General features: G+C 37.8%; 1 protein-coding gene across 2 annotated transcripts in view; it reads left to right on the forward strand.

Moving 5' to 3' along the window:
- Positions 1-27,500, forward strand: part of COL12A1 (collagen type XII alpha 1 chain) — a 113,654-nt gene that overhangs the window by 57,648 nt on the left and 28,506 nt on the right. For both annotated transcript variants that reach the window (XM_020287100.2, XM_012743162.2), the window contains exons 27-47: positions 113-242; positions 4,325-4,464; positions 4,721-4,853; positions 4,959-4,982; positions 5,723-5,865; positions 8,452-8,581; positions 8,993-9,132; positions 9,576-9,705; positions 10,941-11,083; positions 12,058-12,187; positions 12,834-12,976; positions 15,025-15,154; positions 16,949-17,068; positions 18,528-18,674; positions 19,422-19,538; positions 19,695-19,841; positions 20,387-20,461; positions 22,215-22,354; positions 24,681-24,804; positions 24,977-25,120; positions 26,603-26,767. In XM_020287100.2, the coding sequence (XP_020142689.2) occupies positions 113-242; positions 4,325-4,464; positions 4,721-4,853; positions 4,959-4,982; positions 5,723-5,865; positions 8,452-8,581; positions 8,993-9,132; positions 9,576-9,705; positions 10,941-11,083; positions 12,058-12,187; positions 12,834-12,976; positions 15,025-15,154; positions 16,949-17,068; positions 18,528-18,674; positions 19,422-19,538; positions 19,695-19,841; positions 20,387-20,461; positions 22,215-22,354; positions 24,681-24,804; positions 24,977-25,120; positions 26,603-26,767 (2,695 nt within the window). The remainder of the gene's footprint in view (positions 1-112; positions 243-4,324; positions 4,465-4,720; positions 4,854-4,958; positions 4,983-5,722; positions 5,866-8,451; positions 8,582-8,992; positions 9,133-9,575; positions 9,706-10,940; positions 11,084-12,057; positions 12,188-12,833; positions 12,977-15,024; positions 15,155-16,948; positions 17,069-18,527; positions 18,675-19,421; positions 19,539-19,694; positions 19,842-20,386; positions 20,462-22,214; positions 22,355-24,680; positions 24,805-24,976; positions 25,121-26,602; positions 26,768-27,500) is intronic.

The raw sequence follows: 27,500 nt of genomic DNA on the forward strand, positions 1-27,500 counted from the left end.
TTTTTTTCTTGTCACAATTTTTATGTTCTTGTGCTCCAACATACAGCAAACATCAGAGAGATGTCAAAACTAAACCCTTTGTAAAAGTAGTTCCACTGCTCTGTTATTATAGGTAGATGTGGACAGATCAGAGACCAGCACCTCCCTCAAAGACCTGTTGTCACAAACCCAGTACACAGTCAGCGTGTCTGCAGTGTATGATGAAGGGGAGTCTCCTCCAGCGACTGCTCAAGAAACTACCCGTGAGTTGTGCCTTATTGATAATTGAGAGCCAATACTTTACATGCATGTGCAACTCAGCTTACTTGGTCATTTCATTTCTTAATGCTACTTTTGGCAGTATTTAATACTGCTTGGATTCATAGATTGTTTCCCACTTATTTCCTTGTTAGGAAGTGTCACATCTTCTATCTTTGTATCCGTTTCTTTTGACTCTTTCTTTCTTTCTTTCTTTCTTTCTTTCTTTCTTTCTTTCTTTCTTTCTTTCTTTCTTTCTTTCTTTCTTTCTTTCTTTCTTTCTTTCTTTCTTTCTTTCTTTCTTTCTTTCTTTCTTTCTTTCTTTCTTTCTTTCTTTCTTTCCTTCTTTCCTTCTTCTTTCCTTCTTCTTTCTTTCTTCTTTCTTTCTTCTTTCTTTCTTCTTTCTTTCCTTCTTTCCTTCTTTCTGTCTTTCTTTCTGTCTTTCTTGTCTTTCTCTGTCACCCAGCCTGGAATGCAGTGGCATCATCATAGCTCACTGCAGTCTCAAACTCCTGGGCTCAAGTGATCCTCTTATCTCAGGCTGCTAAGTAGCTGGGACCACAGGTGTGTACCACCAGCCCCAGATAATTTTTTTCTACTTTTTGTAGAGACAGTCTCGCTCATGCTGAGGCTGGTCTCAAACTCCTGGCCCCAAGCAAATGCTCCCACCTCAGTTTCCCAAAGTTCTAGGATTACAGAACTGAGCCACTGTGCCCAGCCCCCTTTTATGAGCCACTGTCACTAATTCATCTTCCAACAATTTTGGGGTGCATGTGTGTGTATGTGCGTGTGTGTGTATGTGTGTAGGAAGAGGGATGGGGAAAAAAGCATGTTCTTGGATTTGTGTTTGACATTTGCTCTGGAAATGATGAATTAGTTATCAAATAGTTTCTGAAATCTTACTATATGTAAAGTGATATTGGGGTAACAAAACATAGGTATCTTTGCTTTCAACAGTCCATGATATATTTGTGCAGATAAAAAATAATTAATAACACATGAGATCATGTAAGGAAGGTCAGGTGAGCGGCGCTCAGACTGTGCACTGTCGGATTTCAGAGCAGGGCAGACTGCCCCAGCAAGTGGAGTGGTGGCAGAGACCCAGGGCAGCCTGCCAAGGGTGCCTGCTCCATTCTGGCCCAGTTTCCAGGGCTGTCAGTGTCTCCCTCTCTCATGGTGCTTTCATAGTATTTAACCCAATTATTATTGCCTGTTGGTCTTTTCCTGTCTATTCTACTTTCCCTTGCTCTCTCCTAATGAAGGCAGTGACATTTATTTTGCTCAACTTTGTATCTCCAGTGCTTGGCACATAAATGACTTAATCCAGACCTCAGCATATAATTACCTAATCCGGTGCTCAGCCCATAGTTACCAAATAGTGGTTTAAAAAAAAGTTGAGATCTAGAGCCAGCAGTGTTCCCAACAAGAAAGGCTGCATATAAAATTAAAAATTTTCTAGTATCCACATTAATAAAGGTAAAAATAGATGAAATTAATTTAAATAATGTTTTACTCAACCCAGTGTATCCCAAATATTATCATTTCAACATATATCAGTATAATAATTATTAATGAGATATTTCACTTTTTCTGTAATAATTCTTCAAAATCCAGTGTATGTTTTACACTTAACAGCACATCTCAATTCAGACTAGCCACAGTTTAAGTGCTCAATAGCCACATGTGGCGAGTGGCTCCCACAGTGGACAGCACACGTCTAGAGCATTTAAATGACTTGCCCAGCCTTATTCAGTAATCTAGTGGTGGGATCAATGCTATAGTCTGGAACTTTTACCTCCTATCCAATAAATCCCTCACCAAGGGCTCAATAGCTTCTTCTTATTGCCCAGCTGTCTACACCTGAACAGGGTATCTTGACAAATTTCACAACCTGCCCCTTAACTTCAGGCTTATCCTCTTCTTTTTTGACTCTGCTATTTTCATACTATGTGAGATCTCTTAGCAATTCCTATTGTCTTCTTGGCATTGGTTCTTGCCTGGTAAAAGTCATGGCTAGAGATGAGAATGCATGTACATGCATGAGTAGACTGACAGTTTTGCATAAACATAATATAATTATAGTAAGGAGAAAAGGAAGTCAGGGAAAAGGCTAGTGAGGTAGGTTATTTAGTATACTAGATTAATATTTTCAACATACCTTTTCAAACCATAAGATTTACCAATAGTATTTAGATGCATCCAAAGTATTCATAATTGGTTTATTTTGCAATTGTGCTTGTGGAAGTAGTACCACTCTCTTTATCTCAATGGGCCTTTTGATCGTAATTATTAGAACAAATTTTTGATGGCTCAGAGTTTTGTGTAATTGGCTTTGGTTACCAGGAGATAGAGAAATAATTGACAATGAAAGCTCAGGACTGGTGGCAGACATTCAAAAATGTGTGTGCTGCAGACCAAAAATGTGTGTGCCTGGTCAATGGTCGGGCTGTGGCTGTCATCTGGGTCCCCAAGTGTTCTCTTCTCTGGATATGGTCAGTCTAGTCTGATGCATATCGTGATCTATAGAGAAAAGCTTATGCATGGATTACTTGGATCATAACATGTTCAGAGTTTCTTTCCTATGGTAAAACTTCTAAGCTGGAACTCACTGTGTGATTAGGCAGGTGTGTTCCAATCAATTGTCAAGGTGTAATGTCTTTAGTGTTGTTTAAAGCAAGGTAGACATTCTCACTTTTAAACAGCAGTGATATGTGTGTTTTATAAAAAATAAAAATGAAACTTTTTTGGGTATTAGAACAGCAAATTATGAACAACAAATAAATATTTCCTTGGGCATGATCTTGAATGCATAATATAGTAGATACTTAGTTTATGACATTTTTGGGTAAGAAGGAGGACCTCTTAACCCAGGATCCACGTGTGTGTCTCTGGAGTCATTGATGGTCGAGAAAAGGTCGATGGGCTCTCTGATATATGCCAGAGTTTCCACTTTGTAGATTGCTTCGAGAAAGAGTCCACGGTGTTCATTTGATTCTCAAAAAGTTGGAGACACAAAAAGGTTAGAAACCACTGATTTAGAAGAGTATTTAAAAATAATCATTTTAGGATTTCTTGGTACAGCCAATCTCACTGAGGTTAGGTGATATCTCATTGTGGTTTTGATTTGCATTTCTCTAATGATTAGTGATGTTGAGCATTTTTTCATATGTTTGCTGGCCATTCTGTCTTCTTTAGAAAAGTTTCTGTTCATTTCTGTTGCCCATTTCTTGATGGGGTTGTTTGATTTTTTCTTGTTAATTCTTTTGAGCTCTAGATAGATTCTTGTTATCAGACCTTTATCGGAAGTGTGTCCATCAATTCATGAGTGGATTATTAAAATTGGTGTATGTTTACAATGGAATATTACTCAATTCTAAGAAATGACAGCGAGTCCCGCTTATATTATCCTGGATTGATCTTAAGCCCATTATCCAAAGTGAGGTGACACAAGATCAGAATAATGGGCTCCACATGTACTCGCCATCAAATTGGTACTGACTGATTAATGCTATGGTGCTCAAATGGTGGTGGTGTTCACCAGGGATTTGGGGGTTGGGGGGTAGTCCCACATCTGAGGGATGTGGAGAGCATTGTGGAGGGGAAGGGCATACCTCTAACCCTTGCCAGGGAGAGGCAAAGATATAAAATGTAACCAAAACGTTAAAAAAATTTTTATCAAGTGTCTGGCAGCTGAGAGGGGGGAGGCGGGGATGGGTATTTGCATACATAGTCAGTGCGATGTGCACCATCTGGGGGATGGCCACGCTTGAAGCTCTGACACGAGGGGGGAGGTGAGGCCAGGGCAATGTATGTAACCTTAATGTTTGTATCTCCATAATATGCTAAAATAAAAAAATAACAATCATTTTAATAGACTATCAATAATAACTTACTAAATCCATACAATACAGTTTCCAGAGCTCTATGCTATGTTTATTTTTGAATGAACTGATTTGGTGAAATATTTGGTTCTGAGCAATGTAGTCAATCAGTTTTCTCATGTCCATTAAAATAGAACAAGGCAGTTCTTTCATAATAAGTTTGTAGCTCACATTCCAAAACGTAGTCTTGCGTTTTCTCATGCTAGGACCTGTGCCAGCCCCAACAGACCTAAGAATTACTGACGTAACACCACAGAGTTTCAGAGGGACTTGGGATCACGGAGCTTCAGATGTGTCTCTCTATAGGATAACCTGGGCACCTTTTGGAAGCTCAGATAAGATGGAGGTAGCGTTAACCCTCTTTCTCTCTCCCTCTTCCTCCCCACCCCCACTCATGCCCCACTTCATTAGAGGGAAGCTTGTTTCAAATACTTGTGTTACCAGATAAGTGTCCTTTCCTACTGATGACCTTTTGGCTCATGGCATGCATCAAAGTAGGGAAGGAACGTCTGTCTAAATGATATCAACAAACTACTATGGGATGTGTATGATCTAAGTGGAGCCTTAATTTTGTGTGGATGTTTCTGTCCTCTTTCTTCAAGACCATCTTAAATGGAGATGAAAATACTTTGGTATTTGAAAACCTGAACCCCAACACTCTCTATGAAGTTTCCGTCACTGCCATCTATCCTGATGAGTCAGAAAGCGATGCCCTGACTGGCAGTGAGCGCACACGTAGGTGTTCAATCAAATAGGACATTGATGTTTTAAAGTTCATTTTTTAAAAAATAGAGCTACAGCTAGATTAATAATGTTTCCCCAAATTCTGTTTTCTTTTAGTTCGTTTGATAACCATAACACCAGGTAAGACTTTAATTCGCTTAATTTGAATTGTTTGAATGAACAAATAATAAACGAGTGAATGAATAAATGAGTGAAAAATACTATGAGTATATTATGAATAGCCCTTCTGCTTTTAAATTGTGAAGTGTTGATTGGGGCCTCTTTTAAATGGGTCTTTCTTGAAAAGCTTTGTTTCGCTAATACTTGTTGAAGAGTATATTAGTCAACTTAGGTTGTCGTAACAAAACATCGGTCTGGAAGGCTTAAACAACACAGATTTATATGCTCACAATTCCTGAGCCTGGGAAGTACCAGATCAAGGTGCTATTGGTTCCTGATTCAGTTCCTGGTGAGGATTCTCTTCCTGGCTTACAAGTCAGCTGCTTTCTCACTATGTCATCACATGGTGGAGAGAAAGAGAATGTGCTCTCTCATGTCTCCTTTTATAGTGACCAGTCCCATTGGGAGGGCCCCACTCTCATGACCTCCTCTAACCCTAATGACCTCCCAAATGCCCCATCTTTAAATACCATCATATTGGGTTTATGGCTTTAGCATATCATTTTTGGGGGGACACAAACATTCAGTCTATACTAAGGCATCATTTAAGATTCAATGCCATCTTTACTAAGGGGGTCAAATTTAATTCTAAACCTAGAAGTATCTAATTCTCATGATTTTCTCGGGTACTGTCTATCCTTTTTTGGAGGGGGAGGCATTGTTCTGTGTGCTGACTCTGTTTTTCAACGATCTTCTTTCAGCTCCAAAAAGTGGCCCCCGAAACCTTCAGGTGTACAATGCAACATCTAACAGCTTGACTGTTAAGTGGGATCCTGCTAGTGGTCGTGTGCAGAAATACAGAGTCATTTATCAGCCTTCATCAGGGGAAGGCAATGAACAAACGGTAAGTTGTTTTTATAAAAACGGTAACTTGGATAAAGTCTACCCATTTCTCTTCAGTTTTTTTTTTTCACTGTCAATGTTTATTAGTTAGTCATACTTGCCATTTTAAGGGATGTAAGATTTACTGTATTGGATGACATCATCTGACCCTCTCGCCTGGACTCCACTGGAGCACCATCTTGGGGACTTGGCATTACTCTCATGGGAGATGATATTAATAGTTACTTTTCATAATAGCTTCAAAGCATTAGGCATGTACTTCAGAGCATCCACATTTCCCTTAAAAACTATTAGAGCTGGATTATCCATGAAGGTATCTAGATAGTTTTTGAGTCTATGTAGATATTTAAAATATCTTTTTAAACTTAAGTGATGAAAGTTTGCTAAATGTACCTATAAAATTTATTTTCTTTTATTTATTCCTTTTCCCCCTGGTTTTTGCATGGCATAGGGTATTTTCTAGATCTGGTAGTTCCAGATATGGGAGCCTGTTCACTTAATTCTTGCTATTTATCCTTTTTATATTATCCAAATGGAGGTACCCAAGAAAGATGGCAGGACTGTAAACTCGACCTTTGTCTTCATCTTCCTTCTCTACTCTTATTTAATAGAGCCTTTGCCCATTTACCTTCCTTACTTTAGCTGTCTGTCTTTGGGCTTTCCCTAACTTTGTGAAGTGTTTGACTAGAACTGTACATATTATCCTAAATCAGGAATCACCATGGTTTTTGAAGAGAGAGGATTATGCTTTTGGATTTATTTCAAATATCTCTATTGTTGAGGTCCAGAATTTTGTTGACTTTTTCTGGGCTGTAATATTTACTTATATAGCTTTAGAGACACATGCATTATTAACCTTTAATCATCTGGCTTGCTGAGCTCAAGCAAATGGGTCCTATCTCTTATGAGTTTAGAGGTGTTGAGTAGAAGTGGAGGCTGGCAGTGGTTAAAGCAGTGTGCTTAAAGGTCTCTGTCCTACCTGGTAAGTGAGCTTAGCTGACTCAGAAACCCTCCCATCCCTAGTGCAACTCTTGAGTTTGTCTTTTGAGGTTTCCAAAGCCCAAGTCTTAGGTAGTGTGATGCATTTGGACTGGGAATTTGTCTGTTTTAGTTAAATAGATTATTAATAATGAACTGAATATCAACTGTAATCAATTGATTTTTACATAAAAATAAGATAAAACAAATTAGATGGACTGATATTTTAATTTCAGGAAAGTATTTCTTTTTTCCTATGCCAGGCCAGGTTTCTGTAAAACTATGAAGCAGGTGAAGCTTGACTTCAGCATTTGCCTTCTTGGTGATACTGATGCTCCAACTGCTTCTTTTACTGTCCCTTGGCTGTTTGTTATCGTTAGAAAAAGTCTCACAGCGCTTATCCTCTGGAAAGTATTAAAATCCCTGAAGGTTTATTATTCTTAGAAGAAGTCTTTACATTGTAGCGCTAGTTGATGAAATTGTCAAGGTAATGAATCCATAACGCTAGCATTATTTTGGAGAGTTAGATGGAAGAAGTAGGTAGACACCTTTCTGCTTACTCATAAAACTAGTTCACCTAAGTAGATGCCTTCAGATTTGTTATGTGGCAAATTTTCATAAAAATGACTTATACTAATATCGATACTTTTCTCTCATAACCTCATGTATGTAATTTATTAAAATTAGCCACTGGAGTTCAATTTGCTCCTACCGAGGATGACTACAGTGATTTGCAGAGGTTTTTCTCTGGCATTCGGGCTACTTGAGCGGATGGGTGCTAAGTTGGAAACATCTGGTCTGCAACAGCGCTTCCAGCCATTCTACATGTGCGCTCATTGTGGGCAGCGTGCCATTTTCATGCGATTTTAATTAGTATGGCATAAACATCTGAATTCGGTAGACTGTTAACAAATCATACAAATTTTCTTTCAACAAGATAGCTAGATGGCCTTAAGCACTGAATGAAAAACTGCAAACTCCATAATTGGAGGAAATTGCAAAGCTTCATACCATGAGGCTGGTATCATGGAGACGACTGGGAAGCCCTGCCTGAATGTGGCCTGGCACAGGGTCCGGTCACGTAGTTTACACAGCTAATGCTGTCAGAGTGACAGTGTTTTGGGGGAAACACCAAGAGCTTTAGATCTTTTGCTGAATCATTTTAATGTGTTTCTAAAGCAAATAAAAAACATCTGGGAAAAAAAGTAAGAATAATACTGAATGGTGTGGAGCCTCGAAAATTATGCAATTCTTTGGTATCTTAAAGTCCCTTTGTAGCTCACTTACGATTAATGCCCTTTTTTTTTTTGAAGAGTGCTGTGAAATGTGTTTTGGATGAGATTTTGCAGTGTTGGCGGCTAGCAAGTTGAAATATGTTTTTGAGGTCACCAGTTTAAAGCTTTGGAATCCTTTTTTGTGATTGAGGTGCATATTTTACATTTAAAATTATACCATAAGATATATTTTAAGCCTTCACTGTGGTACATGATTCCAGAGCTTGGCATGGGTCTCAAATAGCTCCCCTGCAGAAAGAGCTTTTTCTTTTTTTAACATATTAGTAAGATGGCGAGAACAAGGCTAATGCTTATCAAGACCTGTTTTACTCAAGACCACAATAGGAGGGCGGCAGAACAGTGTCGTGCTGCAGAAACTGAAGCCGGACACACCTTACACGATCACTGTGTCCTCTCTGTACCCGGACGGTGAAGGAGGTCGGATGACGGGAAGAGGCAAGACGAGTAAGTGAAACCAGAGTTCCTGTAGCTTCTTTAGCAGCTCTTCATTGGAATGGAATCCCATCTTTCTCTGGAAACACTGGGTGACACAGAGTCTTACTAATCTTTTAAAATGTATTTAAAAAATGGTATTGTTTTAACATCCTTGCTTGGGCATTATCTATCTGTGGAGAAAGACATTATTCCTTTCCAGGGTACAAAAGTCCTCTGAGGCACAAAGTATTTTGTAGATAGGTGAGACACATGCACCTGATCCAAACAGATCCTGTGTGTATGTGATTAATTCGCTGCTTCAACAAATGTTTGTGGGATGCCTGCTATGCTCTAGGTTGCCTGGCAGATATTTATGAACCTGTGTTTCATGTGTGCTCGGTCGTTAGATCTATACTGTGATGTGACTTCTGTGCATTTCAGAACCTCTGAATACTGTGAGGAACCTTAGAGTGTATGACCCTTCTACTAGCACCTTGAATGTTCGCTGGGACCACGCAGAGGGAAATCCTCGTCAGTACAAACTCTTCTATGCACCTGCAGCAGGTGGTCCAGAGGAACTGGTAATTATTTCCTATAGTAAAAAATGCTAGTTTGTTTAAACTATGAGCTGAGTGATTTAGAAGTGAAACTAAAGGAGTTAGCCAACTTGCTTTAGAGCTGAAGAAGTTCATATTCATTCAGTAGGACATGACAGAGGGTAAATAGTTGGGGCCTCTGAGCTTAGGTAGCAGAGAGATTGTAGGATTGGGGCGGGAAGAAGTGGCCATTCCAGGAAGTTCTCAAAGGGGAACACTGGTGAGTGTAGGGCATAGAGCAGTATACAACCTCTTGTAACTACTCTTGAAGTTACTCTTGTAACTTCATACGGGGGCACACCATTACACCCCAATACTGCAGAACTTGCTTGTTGACTTGGTCTTGAATTGGTATTATATTGTTTGAAGTATTATTTCTTTTATAAGTCTTTCAAATCAAATACTTTATGTTTTATTAAAATCTCTAGGTTCCAATCCCTGGGAATACCAATTATGCCATTCTTAGGAACCTGCAGCCAGATACCCTATATACGGTTACAGTAGTTCCAGTTTATACTGAAGGTGATGGCGGCCGCACATCAGATACTGGAAGGACTTGTGAGTAAAAAAGCTGAAAAATTAATTTTCATCGTAAATTTTGCTTTTCAACATAAAGACCATAGGGGATCATTAGAGAAAATTAGGAAAATTCCAAATGATGGAATTAAAAACATAACAATTACCCATAGTTCATCTCCCAAACACGACCAGGTGTTAACATTTTGGTATATGAAATAACAAATTCATAATGGCATTCTTCTTTTGAAATGATCATTTGAGGATTTGTAAATGTAATATACATCGATATGCTACTTTATTCATTCTCTTTCACTGACAGAAATTTATGGAGCTTTGCTTTGTGCCTTACAAATTGTGTGAAGCAATGCTTGCAGTTGGCTTTCATAGTGTGAATTTTTGAAATCTGTTCAGCACGTCACTTGATTGCACATTTCTCTGGTTTGCTGAAGTGCTTTTTCTGATCTTAAAAATCCATGCTTTTATTTGAGAAATCAATTTATAGTGGTTTTATAATGTTTTATGTTAATAGTATTGCTTAAAGGCTTTGTACAGATTTATAAATACTTCTTTGGCTTTAAAAATATAGTAATAGTTACTGATGGTTAAAAGGAAGCCAGTATGGATGTGTTCCTTTGGTGAAAGATTAGTGGTCTAGGAAGATGATGTATTGTTTAAATTAGAGTTTGAGATTAGTATGTAGATTTAATTTGTAGATTTTTCTAAGTCTCTATAGGGGCAGTTAACTGAGAACTGAGTATATCTTATTTCTCTCTCCTTTTGCCTTTTCTCTTAATCACAGAAGGTATTTAGTAGCTATTTGTTGAATGGAGAAGGAATGAGTGATTGAAACTCTTAATAGCAGACTAAATTATAATAGATGGGCTCCACAACTGTTGTCAGATTTTACTTAGGAGGCTGACTCTTAAAATTTCTCTTCTCCCTCTCTCCATTACCTGTGTTGGTAAATGAAGCTCCTTTTCTTATTTCCTTTTCTTTGTCCCATGTCCCTTTATGGCCAGCCCAGTTTTACTATTTTTGCTAGCTTGTTTTTATTGAAAACAATGTCACTTCTGTGTAGACAAAGGCAGTAGTTGCTAACTTGGACTAAATTTGGATTTGGAGAGTTTTAATCTGCTTTTGTGTGTAGGTAATTAGAAGTTTAAAGACAATAGTATTTTGTCCCATTACAAAGTGTAGGTTCTGGAAAAGTGATAAGAAAAGCTTGACACGTATAAATAGATTTAAAATATAGGCGTTGGCTTTCATTTCCTCAGTGGTGAGAGGACTGGCAAGAAACGTCCAAGTGTACAATCCTACACCCAACAGCCTTGATGTTCGCTGGGACCCTGCACCTGGGCCTGTGCAGCAGTATAGCATTGTGTATTCTCCTGTGGCTGGCACGAGACCCTCGGAGTCTGTAAGCAATTTTGTCATGGAAACTACATTTCTTGTTGAATATAGTTGCATGTTTATGTCATGTTTGGCAGACTATGAGAACACAAACCACAAACATGCCATTATAAAATGCTTAAATCGTTGTTTTTGATGAATTAAGGTAGATGCATTAGCTCTAGGTTTAGTTAGAATAAAAAGAATCTTGGGAAAATGCAAATTATCTGTATGAGTTAAAAACTCAAATAATAAATACAAATCATTGCTAGACCTTATCAATATGGGTTTTTGTTGTAAAGTACAAATGTTTTTGTTATGAAAATATTTTAAGGCTTGCCTTCTCTGGCTCTTACAGATTGCCCAATCTATGTTTAATTCACAATGTTGTTTAGTTTTGTAAGTAGATTGACAATTTGGAAATTAGAAACTGCTAATTTGAATTAGTATAATATCAAAATACCTAAGGGAAAATAAATTTATAAAGTAATTTAACTTACAAGTCTTTGCAAAAATAAATGACAAAAATAAATCGTAAGCAATATATTTTTTTTTTCTGTGAGAATATTGATTTTCATGTCCCTGTGTATGGGACGACATAATCAGACAACTTTACCTTTATCCATTGCACGGAGTCTCTATTTCAACACAAAATCTCTCCCCTACCAGAGTGGGAATCTCTTCTCTTATGTGTATGTAACATGCAGTTCGTTCTTTTGGTAAATATCATGAACCCTAGATATTGTATTTAAGAATCTTTATCATAAACATAAATGGAGATAATGGAAGCCACTAAAGGTCAAGGATGAACTGACTTCTTTTGGAGAGGGAATTTATGAGGATAAATTGCATCTAAGGGTGTGATCTCGGCAGATCTTATGGCTTCTGCTGTGTCTGGGCGCAACCTTTTATCTTAAATATTGTTATGCTAACTAACTAAAGACTTGGTAAGCACTTGGGTTATCATCAGGCAGAATTTGGCATCCTCCCATCCTCCTGCAGATGGTGGTGCCAGGAAATACCCGCACGGTGCACCTGGAGCGGCTGATTCCAGACACACTGTATTCCGTGGACATTGTGGCTCTCTATTCCGATGGACCAGGGAATCCCAGCCCTGCCCAGGGCCGAACGCGTGAGGCAGAAATCCTTTCTCCATCCCATTCCCTTGTAGCCAGATTGGGAGGGCTCCTCCGAGTGAGTGAGGGGTGGGGGGTGGGTGGTGGGAGAGGAGTGCGGAGAGCTCTCTCCTTGTGCCCAGACAGGGGTAGCCCTCTGCAGAGGATTCTGCCTGGGCTCCCGTGCATCCACGTTCTAGGCTAAAGCTTTGGGTTCACAAATGTCCTTTGTGCTGAGTGAACTTCAATCAGTCATTTTCTCATCTGGGAGGATTTCCTCCCTTCATCCCCCTACAGTGGATCTTCTCGCCAAATGTACACTTTGGAAATGTCAGGGCTTGGCCTCTAAGTTTCATTAAATAGAGGTGGTTTTAGTGGTTAAAATAATCCCTTTTTCCCTCGTCTGTACTTGTAGGTTTAAATCTAGCTCTAAGTCATTGAAATGACCTAGGTCACTGATCTAGGTCAGTGTGTAATGTAGCTCTGAAATATAGCACTTTATACTGTTTATGATTTCACATTAAAACCATGGAAGATATGCATTTTATCATAAAGGAGTAAACATCTTAGTGAATGGTGAAACACCTGCAAGCAGCTTCCTTAATCTGAGCTGGGTAATGCTTGCAGACAGGCAACAAACTCTACTGTATTTTGTTTATTTAGTACCACGGAGTGGACCAAGAAATCTGAGAGTCACAGGGGAAACAACCAACAGCCTCTCTGTAGCCTGGGATCATGCAGATGGGCCAGTTCACCAATACAGGATCATCTATTCTCCGACCGTTGGTGATCCAATTGATGAATATGTAAGTCTAATACCATTTATTGGCACATTTTATAATCTCGGCTTGTTGGAGAGTGAAGTTAAACTTCTCCTTTGGAAGCATGCTGTGATTAGAGTTGATGCTGGACTTTCTAGTGACAGTCACATTTTATGACTTTCTCAGACATGATATTAGGAACAGCAAAATGTGCCTAGTCTGGCCTCTCACACCACAGAGAAGCAATGTCTTTGGGCTTATTTTTATTCTAAAGAGTGATATAGCGCCTCTTGTATATTCCTGGATACAGCTGGAACCCATTCTACTAAGTGAAGTATCTCAAGAATGGAAAAACCAGCACCACATGTACTCACCAGCAAATTGGTATTAAAGGATCAACACCTCAGTGGACATATAGGAGTAACATTTATCAGGTGTTGGGAGGGTGGGAGGGGGGAGGAGGGAATGGGTATATACAATCACAATGAGTAAGATGTGCAACGTTTGGGGGATGGACATGCTTGAAGCTCTTACTCGAGGGGGTAGGGGGCATGGGCAATATATGTAACCTAAACACTTGAACCCCCATAAAATGCTAAAATAATAATAAAAAAACAAATAAACAAAAACAAAAACAAACACACACAAAAAAGATAGATAGAAAAACATTGTATCTCATGATTACCTGCATATTTCTAGCCAACTAATTACACCATAGAAACTAATTCCAGTGAAATATTATACCTAATAATCTGGAATATCTAAGTTAATGTTCAAATAATGTGATTATCCAAATCCTACCCTTTCTTCAACTCTCGTTCCTCTACAAAGTTTCCCTTAAATACTCCAGCGCTAATTGATTTCTCTTTTCTCTAAACTTAACATTTTGTGGTGCACTTTAGTTTTGGAATATACATACTTTCCTATTAGCTTCAAACTTTTTGAGTGTGATATTTTGTCTTTCCAGAACCAGATTCAAGTTTCTGGTAGCTTTTTCAGAGCTCATAGTCCTCATTATGTATATCCATTGTTTCAGATGGAAAAACTTAACACTTTATTTCAAATTTATTGATTAATAGCTGTGATAGGTTCACAGAAGATTATACAAAATGTTGATTGCAAAGGAGTTAGGTCTTTGGTTTGCCATTGTTTTACCACATACATCCTTTTAGATCATTTCTCCCTATGAACCTCATGTGATAAAATATCTCATCTACTTGAAATTGATATACAACTTTTAATTAAAGTCCCCATTTTTATTCAAAAGGAACACAAGTAATTGCCATTTAGAGCTTCTGATCAAAATGAGATAAACAGAACTGCAACAGTTCGCCAGAGCAGAAAATCTCATGGTTAGTGTTTGTTCAGCCTTGCCATGGACAAATACGCAATTTCCTTTTGCTTTCTGAAAGTATTAAAAATACAATTTCTCATTTGTAGTTGTGGGTCTCTGGGCTGGGAATCACTGGCACAATTTATCCATGTTGTTTGTAGAAGCAAAGCATAGGTTTACAAGGTAGATTGAGAGATGTCTACTTCATTTCCTCTTCGAGGAGGTAGTTGAATGTATTTTCCATTTTGTTTATACCATCTTTTCCCTCTAATTAGTATCAGCCAAGCTGATATTCTTGAGGGCAGAAACTGAGTCCACTTTTGCTCACCAATGGATTCCCAGTGGCTAGTACCACGCCTGGTCCACAGTGGGTACTGGGCACATATTTGTACATGACAATATGCGTACTGGTGAGAGATGAAGGAAGCAGACTTACTAGTGAATGCCGCAGTCCTCGGTAAGGTGTTCTGAGATGTTGTATGTGTCATTGCCTTTAATCCTCACAATTTCCTTCAGAGATATTAAGTCACATAGCTGGTAAGTGGCTGATCTGGGATTTGAGCGCCTGTTTGACTCTAAAACCATTCTCCCATGCTGCACAGAAGCACTGTAGATGGTCTGTCTTGCCATGAGTGTTGTGCAACAAAAAGATAGTATGCAGACATTATTACCATTTATGAGAGTACATAAAAACAATATTGTCTTTTGATCTAGAAGACCTCTAGATGGTAATAAATTTGCAACTTAACTTCCCTTCTAGACCACAGTCCCAGGCAGAAGGAACAATGTAATACTGCAGCCTCTGCAATCTGATACTCCATATAAAATTACTGTTATCGCTGTTTATGAAGATGGAGATGGTGGCCATCTAACAGGAAATGGAAGGACTGGTACGTGTTTTATACCTTTTTATTTCTTTGGCATCAAGATTTTATTGTTGCTTCTCATACCTTTTAAAATCCTTAAATTTTGTCTTTACCAATGCAGTTATTGCATTAACATTTATATTAGATATTTTGTCAAATTGGTAACATGAGAAAAACATTTGCTTTTAAAACAAAGAGAAGGAAAAGGAGACAAAAATCTGCATATTTTTCTTTGCTTGAGGTAGTTTTATTTCTGTTTTGGAAAGCCATTGTATATTCTCTGGATAATATTTTAGTCTGTGTGGTGTCAATTAAGGCTATAGCTGTTGAGTCAATAAAGTATTAGGAAAAAATATTCCACTGTGATTCAGTCTCCAGTCATAAATAAAGCAGCAAGATGATTAGCAATCAGCTTTTGTCTACAAATTTAACCTTTTAAAAAAATAAATATTTTTATTGTATCAAGTAATTTACAAAGAATTATCAATATTCAGGCCCCGCTTTTTAAATCTATACTGGTGGAAATTTGTTGAGGTGTACAGATTCTCTAATTTGGTTATTCATTGGAGTTACCCCAGGAGCTTTAAAAATACTTATGCTTGGGCACCACTCCAGAGATACTGATGTAACCAGTGTGAGGCCTGAGCTGGACCTGCTGATGCTCTAATTCATGTGCAGCCCTGGCTGAGTGCCACTAGTTCAGCATAAAGTCAGGGTGAGCTCTAGATCTGAGTTCTGTTATTGATACATATTGGCATTCCTCTTTCCCACTTCATTCAGCAATAATCTACTAAGGTAACATGATTTCAGGGTCCTTTCTACATTCACTTGCCTCAAAGTCTTTTTGTGCATAAATGATCTTGACAACATTCTAGAATTTGGGAGAGGTAACATTTACAAGCTCCTAAGAGAAAAATAGGAATAGAGTTGATTCAGCTCAGTGTGTCAAGGTCAGGAATCTGTATTTATTGATACTATAGTCCGTAGGACTGAGTCAGTGGAGACTCAGTCTAGTGACTCAAGCTGATTTTAATTTAATAACTTCCCTTTTTTCACTTTCTTATAGATTTTAGAATATATTTTGGCACTTCTCTGGGAAAACAGTGTATTTCAGAATTTTGTGCTTATCAAAATATAAAAAAAAAAATCTTTACTGGATCTTGAATTTTCTAAGAAAAGCCTCAGCCATGACTAGTTTCGCTTGTGAATAAAAGTTTTTCAAGTTGGATTCATTATTTGTGTAGTGCTATGAATAATAATCTCAGTGGCTACTTAAGATTCTAATTGAATACCGCTGGTTTTGTAAGTTGTGGGTTGGGGGCAGTATCTCTGGAGGCTTAAGGATTTACTCTAGGTCATGTTGGTGAAGGATAGAGTGGTGTAGAGAAAGAACATTGTTTTGGTCATTAGCTAGTTATGTGGTCTTGGGTAAATCATATGTGTGTGATGAAGTGGTTGGACTAGATAGACTCTAAATTGCTCTTTGGTTGTGACGATCTGTTATCTGTGACATTCTAAATGTAGTCTGAGATCTCTTTTGTTTTTCATAATTCTGAGCCATAAAACACACCAGCTCTGGATCTTTCCTCCTGCTAAGGAAATCAACAGTCTTGAGTCCATTTGAGTTGCTGTTTGAATTTGGAAAATGACTAAGCTTTTGTTGAATACTCCATGCCTTTTAATTTAATTTTCTGGAGAAATACATTAGGGGATGTTAAATTGCTCCCACAGGGCTGCCCTGTCAATACTCTTAAAGTTCTGCGCTCCCCCCTGTGTGCCAATGCAAGGTCAGTAACGTGTGCCAATGTTTGTTTGCAGTGGGACTGCTTCCTCCTCAGAACATACACATCTCTGATGAATGGTATACGAGATTCAGGGTGTCCTGGGATCCTTCACCCTCTCCAGTTCTTGGATATAAAATTGTGTATAAACCAGTAGGTAAGGAAGCACCCTTATCATCATAGAAATGCTTTGGAGGGTTATTTACATGTGAGGGTATTCTCTCTTGCATCCCCCACTATTGGATTCTCCTGATGGTTCAGTTACCATATAAAGTCTCCTTTCACCAGAGGTAATGTTTTCGGAAATAATGTTTTAAGTCAATGGTCTAAAGTACAATTATTATGGATATTGATGAGATTTTTATTATAAATTTTGTGATTGGAAAGTTTGACCTGGTCCATAAAAATGCACAAATCAAAGATGCTCGTCTTCATAATCCTATATGTTATGATCATGAAACTGCATATTTAATCAATATAAACTTCTGTACTTTTCTTATTCTGACCAGGTATTGTTTTATTTGGGGCATAGATTTTATGTATTGTAGTTTACTCATGACAGACTTGCTTTCAAATCCCCACTGACATTTTCACCTAAGTCATTTTCACCTTGGTTAAATTATTTGCTATTTTTATTTTTATGTTCTATCTACATGCATGGCAGAATTGGAAGAAAAACACCCTTGTACTTAGTAGGGCATCCTCCATGCATTCAGCAAGAGTATGAATTAGGAAAAAAATGAAGGATATAAGACAAGAGAAAGGAAATTGTGAACCAGTGTAAGAAATAGAAGGAGACCTTGGAGAAGAAAGAGGAGTTGGTCACTGAAGACTTTTAGCAACCAAACTATGTGGAATGAGGTCCAAAACAGAAATTCTTAGATCATCTCTACAACAAATCAAAAAGTGTTAATTGAACACCTACTATATACAAAACACTATGTTGGCAAAGTCGTCCTTAGAAAAGAAGCTTGAGAATTTATTCCCTAAAGGAACATTGACTATATATTTATTACATTCTAGGTACTATGCTATATTTTGAGAATAAGAAAGTGAAAACTGGCCGGGCGCTGTGGCTCACGCCTGTAATCCTAGCTCTTGGGAGGCCGAGGCGGGCGGATTGCTCAAGGTCAGGAGTTCAAAACCAGCCTGAGCAAGAGCGAGACCCCGTCTCTACTATAAACAGAAAGAAATTAATTGGCCAACTGATATATATATATATAAAAAAAAAATTAGCCGGGCATGGTGGCACATGCCTGTAGTCCCAGCTACTCGGGAGGCTGAGGCAGAAGGATCGCTTGAGCCCAGGAGTTTGAGGTTGCTGTGAGCTAGGCTGACGCCACGGCACTCACTCTAGCCTGGACAACAAAAGTGAGACTCTGTCTCAAAAAAAAAAAAAAAAAAAAAAAAAGAAAGTGAAAACTTCAGTCTCTGCTTACAGTTTTATATTCACTATATAATGTAGCTTGTGCTGTAGTGAACAGGTGCAGGAGGGGCTATGGAATTAATGGGGTTCATACTTCCATTTGACTATGAGTTAATAGATCTTTCATTTTAAGCAAAAATTGAGGTTAGTGATAACATGTTTCTGTGCACTTTTGTGATTGTTATTAAAGGTTCCAATGAGCCCATGGAAGTCTTTGTTGGAGAAGTGACATCATACACTTTACACAATCTCAATCCCAGCACCACCTATGACGTGAATGTTTATGCTCAGTATGATTCTGGACTCAGTGTCCCCCTGACAGATCAAGGCACAACATGTGAGTCATGGATCTTTTCATAGTTGTAAGAAAAAGTGTAGTACAAATGACCAGGTCAGCTTGTTTTAATTTTACTTTTTCTGAACATAGGCATGTTTCCTCAGCATTATGCAGGCAGGCCATTTGTGTCCAGTTAAACAAAATACCTATCTAAATTAATAAGTAATAAAATTGAGTATATAAAAATGTATATGATGAGGAAATGGTGTCTATTTTACATAAAATATCATATTTTGAATTTTAAAAGATAAAGTGATAGAAATTGTCATTTCATTCATGAATGACCTGTAAAATTAGATCTGTGATTCTATTTAGTTTTTCTTGACATTTGATATTAAGATATATATTACCTAAATTTATTGATATAATTTTTGAATCATGGTTACTGATTTGGCCCACAGATAGATTTTGTTGTTACCAAATGCTTTGGGTAACTATTTAAAGACTTAGCAAGATAGCCTTTCAGAAAAATTTCTCATTCTTTACCATGAGACACCTTTGGCATTCATAGTTTTGGGAGGGAATATGTGGAATTTCCCTTCCTTGAGAATCAGCAATGGAAAAGAAGGTCTGTTTTGGCTGTATCACATTTTCATGTATGTTTCTTATGAGGAAACATACTTTGATTTGAGACATTTTATTTTTCAGCCACAGTGAAAGTTTGAAAATTGTGTTATGATTAAAAGTATGCTTTTTTTGGCCTTTATTTACAAAGTAAATCTACTTCTTTCTTTCTTCATTTTGTAGTGTATTTAAATGTGACAGATCTGAAAACTTACCAGATTGGGTGGGATACATTCTGCGTCAGATGGTCACCTCACCGGGCAGCCACCTCCTACAGGCTAAAACTAAGCCCTGCAGACGGTATGTGTGTAAAGAAAATATGAACTGGAGAATGTGGTGGAATCATTTTAAACTTTAGTAAAGAAGATGCCATTTTGTTTATAAAAATGGCATATAAAAATATCTTTAAATATAATTAATGATGAAAGTGGCATTTTCCTTTGTTGTCATCGTCAGGAACCAGAGGACAAGAAATCACAGTGCGTGGATCAGAAACCAGTCACTGCTTCACTGGCCTTTCACCAGACACTAATTATGGCGTCACTGTTTTTGTGCAGACACCAAATCTTGAGGGACCAGGCGTCCTTGTTAAAGAACATACCAGTAAGTTTTTGAGTAATCTGGAAAGTCTCTGTAAGGCTTCAGAATAGAATGCTCTAGGTATGGGAGACTTAAGTGACTCCTTCTGGGTAGCAGTGATGATGGGATGGTGGCAGATTCCTGAGGGTGAGATCTAAGGCTGGCTTAAGACCTTTTTCTGATTCAATTCCAGGTTGTCCCTGCTATGAGGTTGGTGCGACTTTAAGGAAGGGCTAAAGGAGGGAGAGATGGCTCTAGCTAACAGCGGGGAGGAAGCATACACATCCATATTAGTGACTTTTACTCACTGGACCCTATCTGAAGGGCTTACACTCTCCCTTCGGATCTTTGCTTTGCTTCTGTAGCTGTAGTCAGTGTTGAATGACTACCAGTAACATCAGATTTGGATGGAACAGAATCTCCCGCGTGCCAGTGCCAATGACGCTGGAGCCTTCTTTTCTAAGACTTGATTTGTTATCCAGGACTTAAATTGCTCGTAACATTTTCTTTCTGGGATATGAATTGCACACATGTTGCATTTTTCTAATTATTATTTTTTAAAATTCTAGCTGTAAAACCAACAGAAGCCCCTACAGAGCCACCCACACCTCCTCCCCCTCCTACCATTCCACCAGCCCGGGATGGTAAGTACAGCTGAGTAGGCAATAAATCTAACTAATAGGGATTTATAGACTTCTTATTTATGCTGTATATTCATCACTTACAATTGATAGAGAACATTTCTGATTTATTATTCCTGCTGAAGAGTTTTCAGATTGCAAGAAAAGATTACCAGTAATTTGTCCCTCCTCTTTGGGCACATTTTGGAATGAATAAAATCAGTCATAAATTACTGCAGCTTTTCAGCTGGAACTCTGTTTCCTCAATTTTGCAGATTAAGGCCTGGTAATACCTTCCATAGTCCATAGTCACATGGTGGGCATTTTTTTCTGCTGGCTGCTGGCATCAGGAGGCGTTTTGAACCCTTTTTTGGCTCTATCTGCAACCTAACCCCTCAGGCGGTTAGCTTTGGAATTCCTGGCTTCTGACCTGAGAAGTACCCTGGAATACACAAAGCTAAAAAAATTTCCATTCACTGAAGAAGTCTGAAACATAATTGTCAATTCCAGTGAGCTGGTAAAAAGACATATCGATCTATTAAGGCTGATCTCTCAGTATTTGGGGCCAATTCTTTAGTGCTTTAGCAAATTAAATTTAAGTTAATTAACTCCCAGATTATTCTTTTCCCACATTCTGTTTCCAGCATTTAACAGGAAGCATTTCAGATTTCAAATATATTTTTGTTTCATCTTAGAAGAATCTAGAATGTTATAACTTTTACTAAACCTATTATATAAGTTTATATATATATGAATATAAGTTTATATATATAGTTATATATATAAGTATATATGTTTTATATATATAAAATTAAAAATGTATTATAGGGTAAGATAACAATGAGTTTCTGTAAATTAAACTATTGAAACAAATTCACTAAATAATCCTAGCTTAAAATATATGTATATTTTAAATAGGCTTATTTTCTAGATTGGTTTTAGGTTCACGGCAAAATGGAGGGGACGATACAGAGATGTCCCATCTCTCAGACATGTCCCCTGCCCCCACACATTCATAGCCTCCCCCACTGTCAACATCCCACATCAAAGTGGTACATTTATTACAACTGATGAACCTACATTGGTATGTCATAATCATCCCAAGTCCATAGTTTACCTTATGGTTCACTCTTGGTGTGTTATATATTCTATATGTTAAGTTCTTATAAACTAAAATTTTGTTAAGATTTTTTTTTATTATTATATTTTTTAGTCTCCAAGTATGAGGATTCAAATTAAAGATATTTCTTTATTTTATTTTCTCCTCTCCCTCCCCATATATGATTCTAATGGCCTAATTTAAAATTAAAAAACAACTTATTTGCTCCAAATTTTTAATAATTATATTCAGAATCTCCAAACCCACTGATAGCTTTGCTTTAGTTCTGGGCATCATGGCTTTTCATTTGATTTCCCCCCTCATTTATTGTTTGAAGCTACTTGAAGAGTTCCATGAGACAAAATCATATCTTTGCATATAATGGATCTAAACAAATGAAGTAATTCCAGAGCAGGAATTGAGGGTCAGTTAGACAAGTACGCCTTAAATTTATTGTGCATGTGAGTCATCTGGGTATCTAATAATTGCTTGTTCTGATTCAGGAAGTCCAGGGTAGGACCCAAGATTCTGTATTTCTGACAAGCTCCCAGGCAATACTGTTGCTGCTGACCCACACTTTGAGTAGCAGGGTGTTACCCTACATTTTTCAATTATGTAATTTCACTTAAATGAAAGGATTCATGAGATTTGGGGCTTCCTCTGCTTTTTTTTTTCCAGTATGCAAAGGTGCCAAGGCAGATATTGTGTTCTTGACTGATGCTTCTTGGAGTATCGGGGATGATAATTTTAATAAAGTTGTAAAATTCATTTTCAATACTGTGGGAGGCTTTGACGAAATCAGTCCTGCTGGGATTCAGGTGAGTGTCATTCCACCAGTGGCTGCTCATTTGTAATGTCCTGCAATTTCTTTTGAACTTCTCTTTTTAAGTAGATAGTCTTTTCAATATAAATTATGTTTTGACTTTTACTATTTGCTATTTCCTCTACATATGTATTTTTAGAAATGAATTGGAGGTAAATGATAAATAAATAGAAAAATAAGTATTCCTCTAAGTTTCTATTTTATTTTATTTTACAAAGTCTTGCACTGCTGCCCAGGCTAGAGTGTTCTGGCATCAGCCTAGCTCACAGCAACCTCAAACTCCTGGGCTCAAGCTACCATCCTGCCTCAGTCTCCCGAGTAGCTGGGACTATAGGCACACACCTTCATGCATGGCTAATTTTTCTATTTTTAGTAGAAATAGGATTTCACTCTTGCTCAGGTGGTCTCAAACTCCTGACCTCAAGCCATCTTCCTGCCTCTGACTCCCAAAGTGTTAGGATTACAGGTGTGAGCCACCGTGCCCCATGTATTCCTTTAGTTTTTATGTTTGGCTAGATGATATCCCTGTTGGAGAATTTAGAGGATTCAAAAGAGGATTCTGACTTTAACTTCCTGCATACAACTTCCAACAATGATACATTTCCATGAGAGGTCATCCAAAGTTCTGGACAATAAATGCATTGTGATTTCATGCTCTGTAAAGTTAGAAGAATCAGTGTTGAAAAGCGACTGGAGTGGGTGTGTAGAAACTCCTGCCTCTTCTGTCATTACTTTGCAGATGTTATATTGACCTGAAGAATATCCATTTTTGACCCATAGGGTATTTCATTTGTTTTCCTACAATGATAACTACCAATTATCTTACTGTGGAATCACTCCAAATTTATTTGTTGTGATATAGTACTTAGAGAAGTTTATATTTCCATGAGAGGCTTATTCTTTGAGGCCTAGCCCTAAACTGTCTGTAAAGTTGAGAATCTCCATCTACCCCTCCCCCCTCCCCCAACATACTCATGAACTGAACACTAAGGTCCAGTGGCTCTATTTTGGGCAATCTTCCCAGATCCCTTTGAGAATCTGGTTCAAACTTTTATTAGGTATTTCTTGGATTTTGTAATCTTAAAGACCCACTTCAAATTTTACCCCCTCAGGAGAGTCTCCCAATGGCTTTAAGTATTCTATGTTCCTGAAGTATTTTGTCTATGTTGCTATTACAGCCAGCATCTCTTTGTATTGTCATTATTTGTGGGACTCTCTTCTATCTAAATCATTGACTCCTTGAAGCAAGAGATTCTATCTTTTTTTTTTTTTTTTAATTCTCTACTCCTTTTCTTCCCTCTTCCTTTTGGTGAAATTTCTTCTTTATTTTGACAGTTTATACTTCATCATGGCATCTTAGAAGCATTATGAAGATAAGAGATTTTGAAATAAACCACAAATAATTTCATAAATAAACCATATCCCATTTATGGAATAGTGCTTTGTGGAATACTGTATAATAAATTTCAAATAATACTATGGAAATTGTTCCAGCCTTAGAAGAGTAAAAATTCAGCCTAGTTATATTCTTAATGTGTCAACAACCAAGTGATTCTTCATCCCCTTAGAAATAAGGATTTCTAATAAAAATTAGCTACCATATTTTATTAACTTCTATGTACCTGTTACTTTGTATACAGGATTATTAATATTAGTCCTTAAAACAACCCTAGAAGGTAAGTGTAGTTATCTTCGTTTTACTGAAGAGGAAACGAAAGCCAAAGATGCAGGGAACTTGCCCAGTGTCACACAGCTACTAATTGGCAGAGTTAAAATTTGAGCCCAGTGAATCCTAAGTACAAAGTATGTACTCTTTCCATTAAATCACTTTTTCACTGAGTTTGTGATGAGTGCCGCTTATTGTCACACGAGTGCCGATTATTGTCACACATGGGACATTTTTATATTACCATGAAGGACAGATGCAGTCAGTGAGAAGGAACAGTTGGCTGAGAGCCAACTGTTCAACCAACATTTGGATTTGAGACAGTGTGTGTATTCTCATTTCTAATTCTGAGACCTCACTACTCCCCAGCTTGACCCATCCCCTTCTACATCCCAGAGAAAGGTGCCATTTGAACGCAGCGTATTTTCATTGTTAATGTCAACTATGACAATTTCATTGAAGATTGAAAATTAGAGTATTTCATGAGAAAACAGCCGTCAGTGTTATAATATTAGTTATAAAGAGCTTCTAATAGTCTGTCAGGTATGAGACACTATTTTTTTTTTGCCTTATTCTGCAGCCAGAGGAATCACTCAAAGATTGAAATATACAGTGAGATGACTTATGCTCACGGCCAAACCTCGTTTCCTTTCAGGTTTCATTTGTGCAGTACAGCGATGAGGTCAAGTCTGAGTTCAAGCTGAACACGTACAATGACAAGGCCCTAGCCCTTGGGGCCCTCCAGAATATTAGGTACAGAGGAGGAAACACAAGAACAGGTATGGTTAATCGGAGTGTATGTGGACCTTCACTCTTCCAAGTATTTGGAGTGGTAGAACTGAGTGTATCTTCTCACTCGGTGACCAGATTCTTATCAGTTGGGCATGGCTAATAGCATTTGGATAGTTTTCAGTGAGGTGACACTGAAATGTTCCATGGTACACTCTGTAGGCAAAGCCCTCACATTTATCAAGGAGAAAGTCTTGACCTGGGAGAGCGGCATGAGGAAGAACGTCCCCAAGGTGTTGGTTGTGGTCACGGACGGTCGGTCACAGGACGAGGTCAAGAAGGCAGCTCTGATTATCCAGCAGTCAGGTAAGCACATTCGTGAATTTCATAGCACTCGTTATTTTACCAGTTGTAAATGTTCAGGAATGATTGTAAAAGACCAAAATTGCTGAGTTTACTTTATTGTCCCACTTTTACTCTGGGCTCTATATCCTTATAATGCTAGTTTATATTTGATTATGGAATGGTTTGGTAATTGCTCAAAAATGACATCATGTATTCTCTGCATAGGATGTGATTCAGGGTTGTCAAGGCATAAACCAGACTTCCCCATAGTAGTTGGAAAGCTACGGAAAGCAATGATAATGGGATAATCCTCTAGCAGGCTTCCTGCCATAGCAGAAATGAATCTTGATACTGGTTCCTGTACAAGAGGAGATGTAGGGAAGCCTTTAGCTTCAGCACATTCAGCAGATGCAGACCTAATGCAGATTGCTAAAAGGAACACTGCAAAGAAGGAATATCAAGGTCTCAGGGAGACATCTTTGGGCTAGATCTTGCCAATCAAACACGTTGAGAACCTCCTAGTAACACTGACCTTTGAATTAGTTTTTTAGGGTTATTAGAGATGAAACTAGATCTTTCCAGTACTTGCATTAACATCTCCCACTGATCACCACCTCAAGCAGGGTCTAAGGTTGACATATTTTTAGAAAGAATCCTATGTTATGCATAATCAATTGTAGTAAAGTACTTTGTTACATAGACTTTGTCATTTGCACATACATAATCTTTTTGCTAAAATTTTAAGTCATGATTAGTGCTACTGCCTTTTTTCAATAGAGATTGTTCTTTGTTATGATCTTTTATAATTTATTGCCTTTGTGTTACACACCTTGAGCAGATTTCTGTATATTCTGGGCTCCTAGCTGACTTAAATTTGGGATTATGAATATTTGTTTCTCAAGTTACCTTATATATAGCTAATTATATTCTAATTTGTTATATAGTCTGTTTTTTTCCTGATGTCAAATTAAGCTTTTGGAGTGAAAAATTTATTTATTTGTAATAGCCTAAATAAAGGAAAGTCTGTTGCCAGGGAAAATGGTAGATTCCATTTCCCATGTGGCCAAAGTGCTGCCTTTGAGCAATAGTTTGCTGAGAGAATCGGTTTCAAGAATTCAAATTTTAAAATGAGCCCATTCTTGGCTTCTGAGTCATGTAAGCTTAAAATATTAATGGCCGCAGAATTCATGTGTATATTAGGATTGTGGATCTGTGGGAGGCACTGTGTACCACATGAATCTTTCTGCTATTAAAATATTCATCTTTTAATTGTTCAGAGTTTACTTTAGGAAATCCAGTTAAATGAATTTTGTAAACAAGAGAATAGAAAGGCCTGGAAAAAGTATGTATTTATTCAAGAGAGTTCATGTCAAATAAAAGGACGTGCTGCGTATACTTAAGAAAATGCAGCATCATATCTGATAAGATTTTATTTGGAATTGTTCAATCAATAAAGGGCAGAAAAAGGGATATGTGATTCACTCTATAAACTCTACTGTGCAGGGTTCAGTGTCTTTGTGGTTGGTGTGGCTGATGTTGACTACAACGAGCTTGCCAATATCGCCAGCAAACCAAGCGAACGGCATGTTTTCATTGTGGATGACTTTGAATCTTTTGAGAAGATAGAGGACAACCTTATTACATTTGTTTGTGAAACTGCCACTTCAAGTAAGTCACAGGCAATGTGGATCCATACCCTCGCTTGTTTTGGAAAATAATTACCTAGTAGACAATTCTCTATCCTATATGAGATCAAGTCTGTGCATAAATAGATCCTGGGAAATCACTTGAGAACCTGATGAATCATTGTTCCTATTGAGATCATGCTTAATGTGTGCTTGTTAGAAGGCCACTTTTAGCCTTGAAGACGTAATTTCCTTGTATGGAAATAAAGTATTTTAATATAGTCTTCCCCGCCCCCCCCCACCCCCAAAGCCTGTGACATTTGAGTAAATTCATCTTCAGCTTAGAATTGCATATATGGAAGCATTTCTGTGAAATGAAGGTTTTCCACATTAGTAATCAATTGGTATTTGTTCTGTCAACATCCATGCTTTAAAAAAACAATGAAAAAACTGTTTGTGTATGTGTGTTGCTCCACGGAAATCCATTTGGTTCCGATTTGTTTGTTGGGGTTTAGATTTTCAAGTTCAGCTTTTAAACTACAGTGAAGGGCCAAAGATTGATTATTTAAGGCAATTTCTCCTCTTCTCCCTCTATTAGCACTGATTCTTGGGGTATCAGATATATGGAGATAATTATGTGGCTAGTCTAGACCCCTGGTCCTAGGCAGGAGAGTGCTTCTCAAGTATAGTATTTCCCTCCCATTACAAACCATATTAAAAACTCAAAACTCTGGTGAGAGTAAACAAAGCTCAGTGGTTGACTATGAAAACTTATG

The sequence above is a fragment of the Microcebus murinus genome, chromosome 5 (genome assembly GCF_040939455.1).
Source record: "Microcebus murinus isolate Inina chromosome 5, M.murinus_Inina_mat1.0, whole genome shotgun sequence".
NCBI classification, from domain to species: domain Eukaryota; kingdom Metazoa; phylum Chordata; class Mammalia; order Primates; family Cheirogaleidae; genus Microcebus; species Microcebus murinus.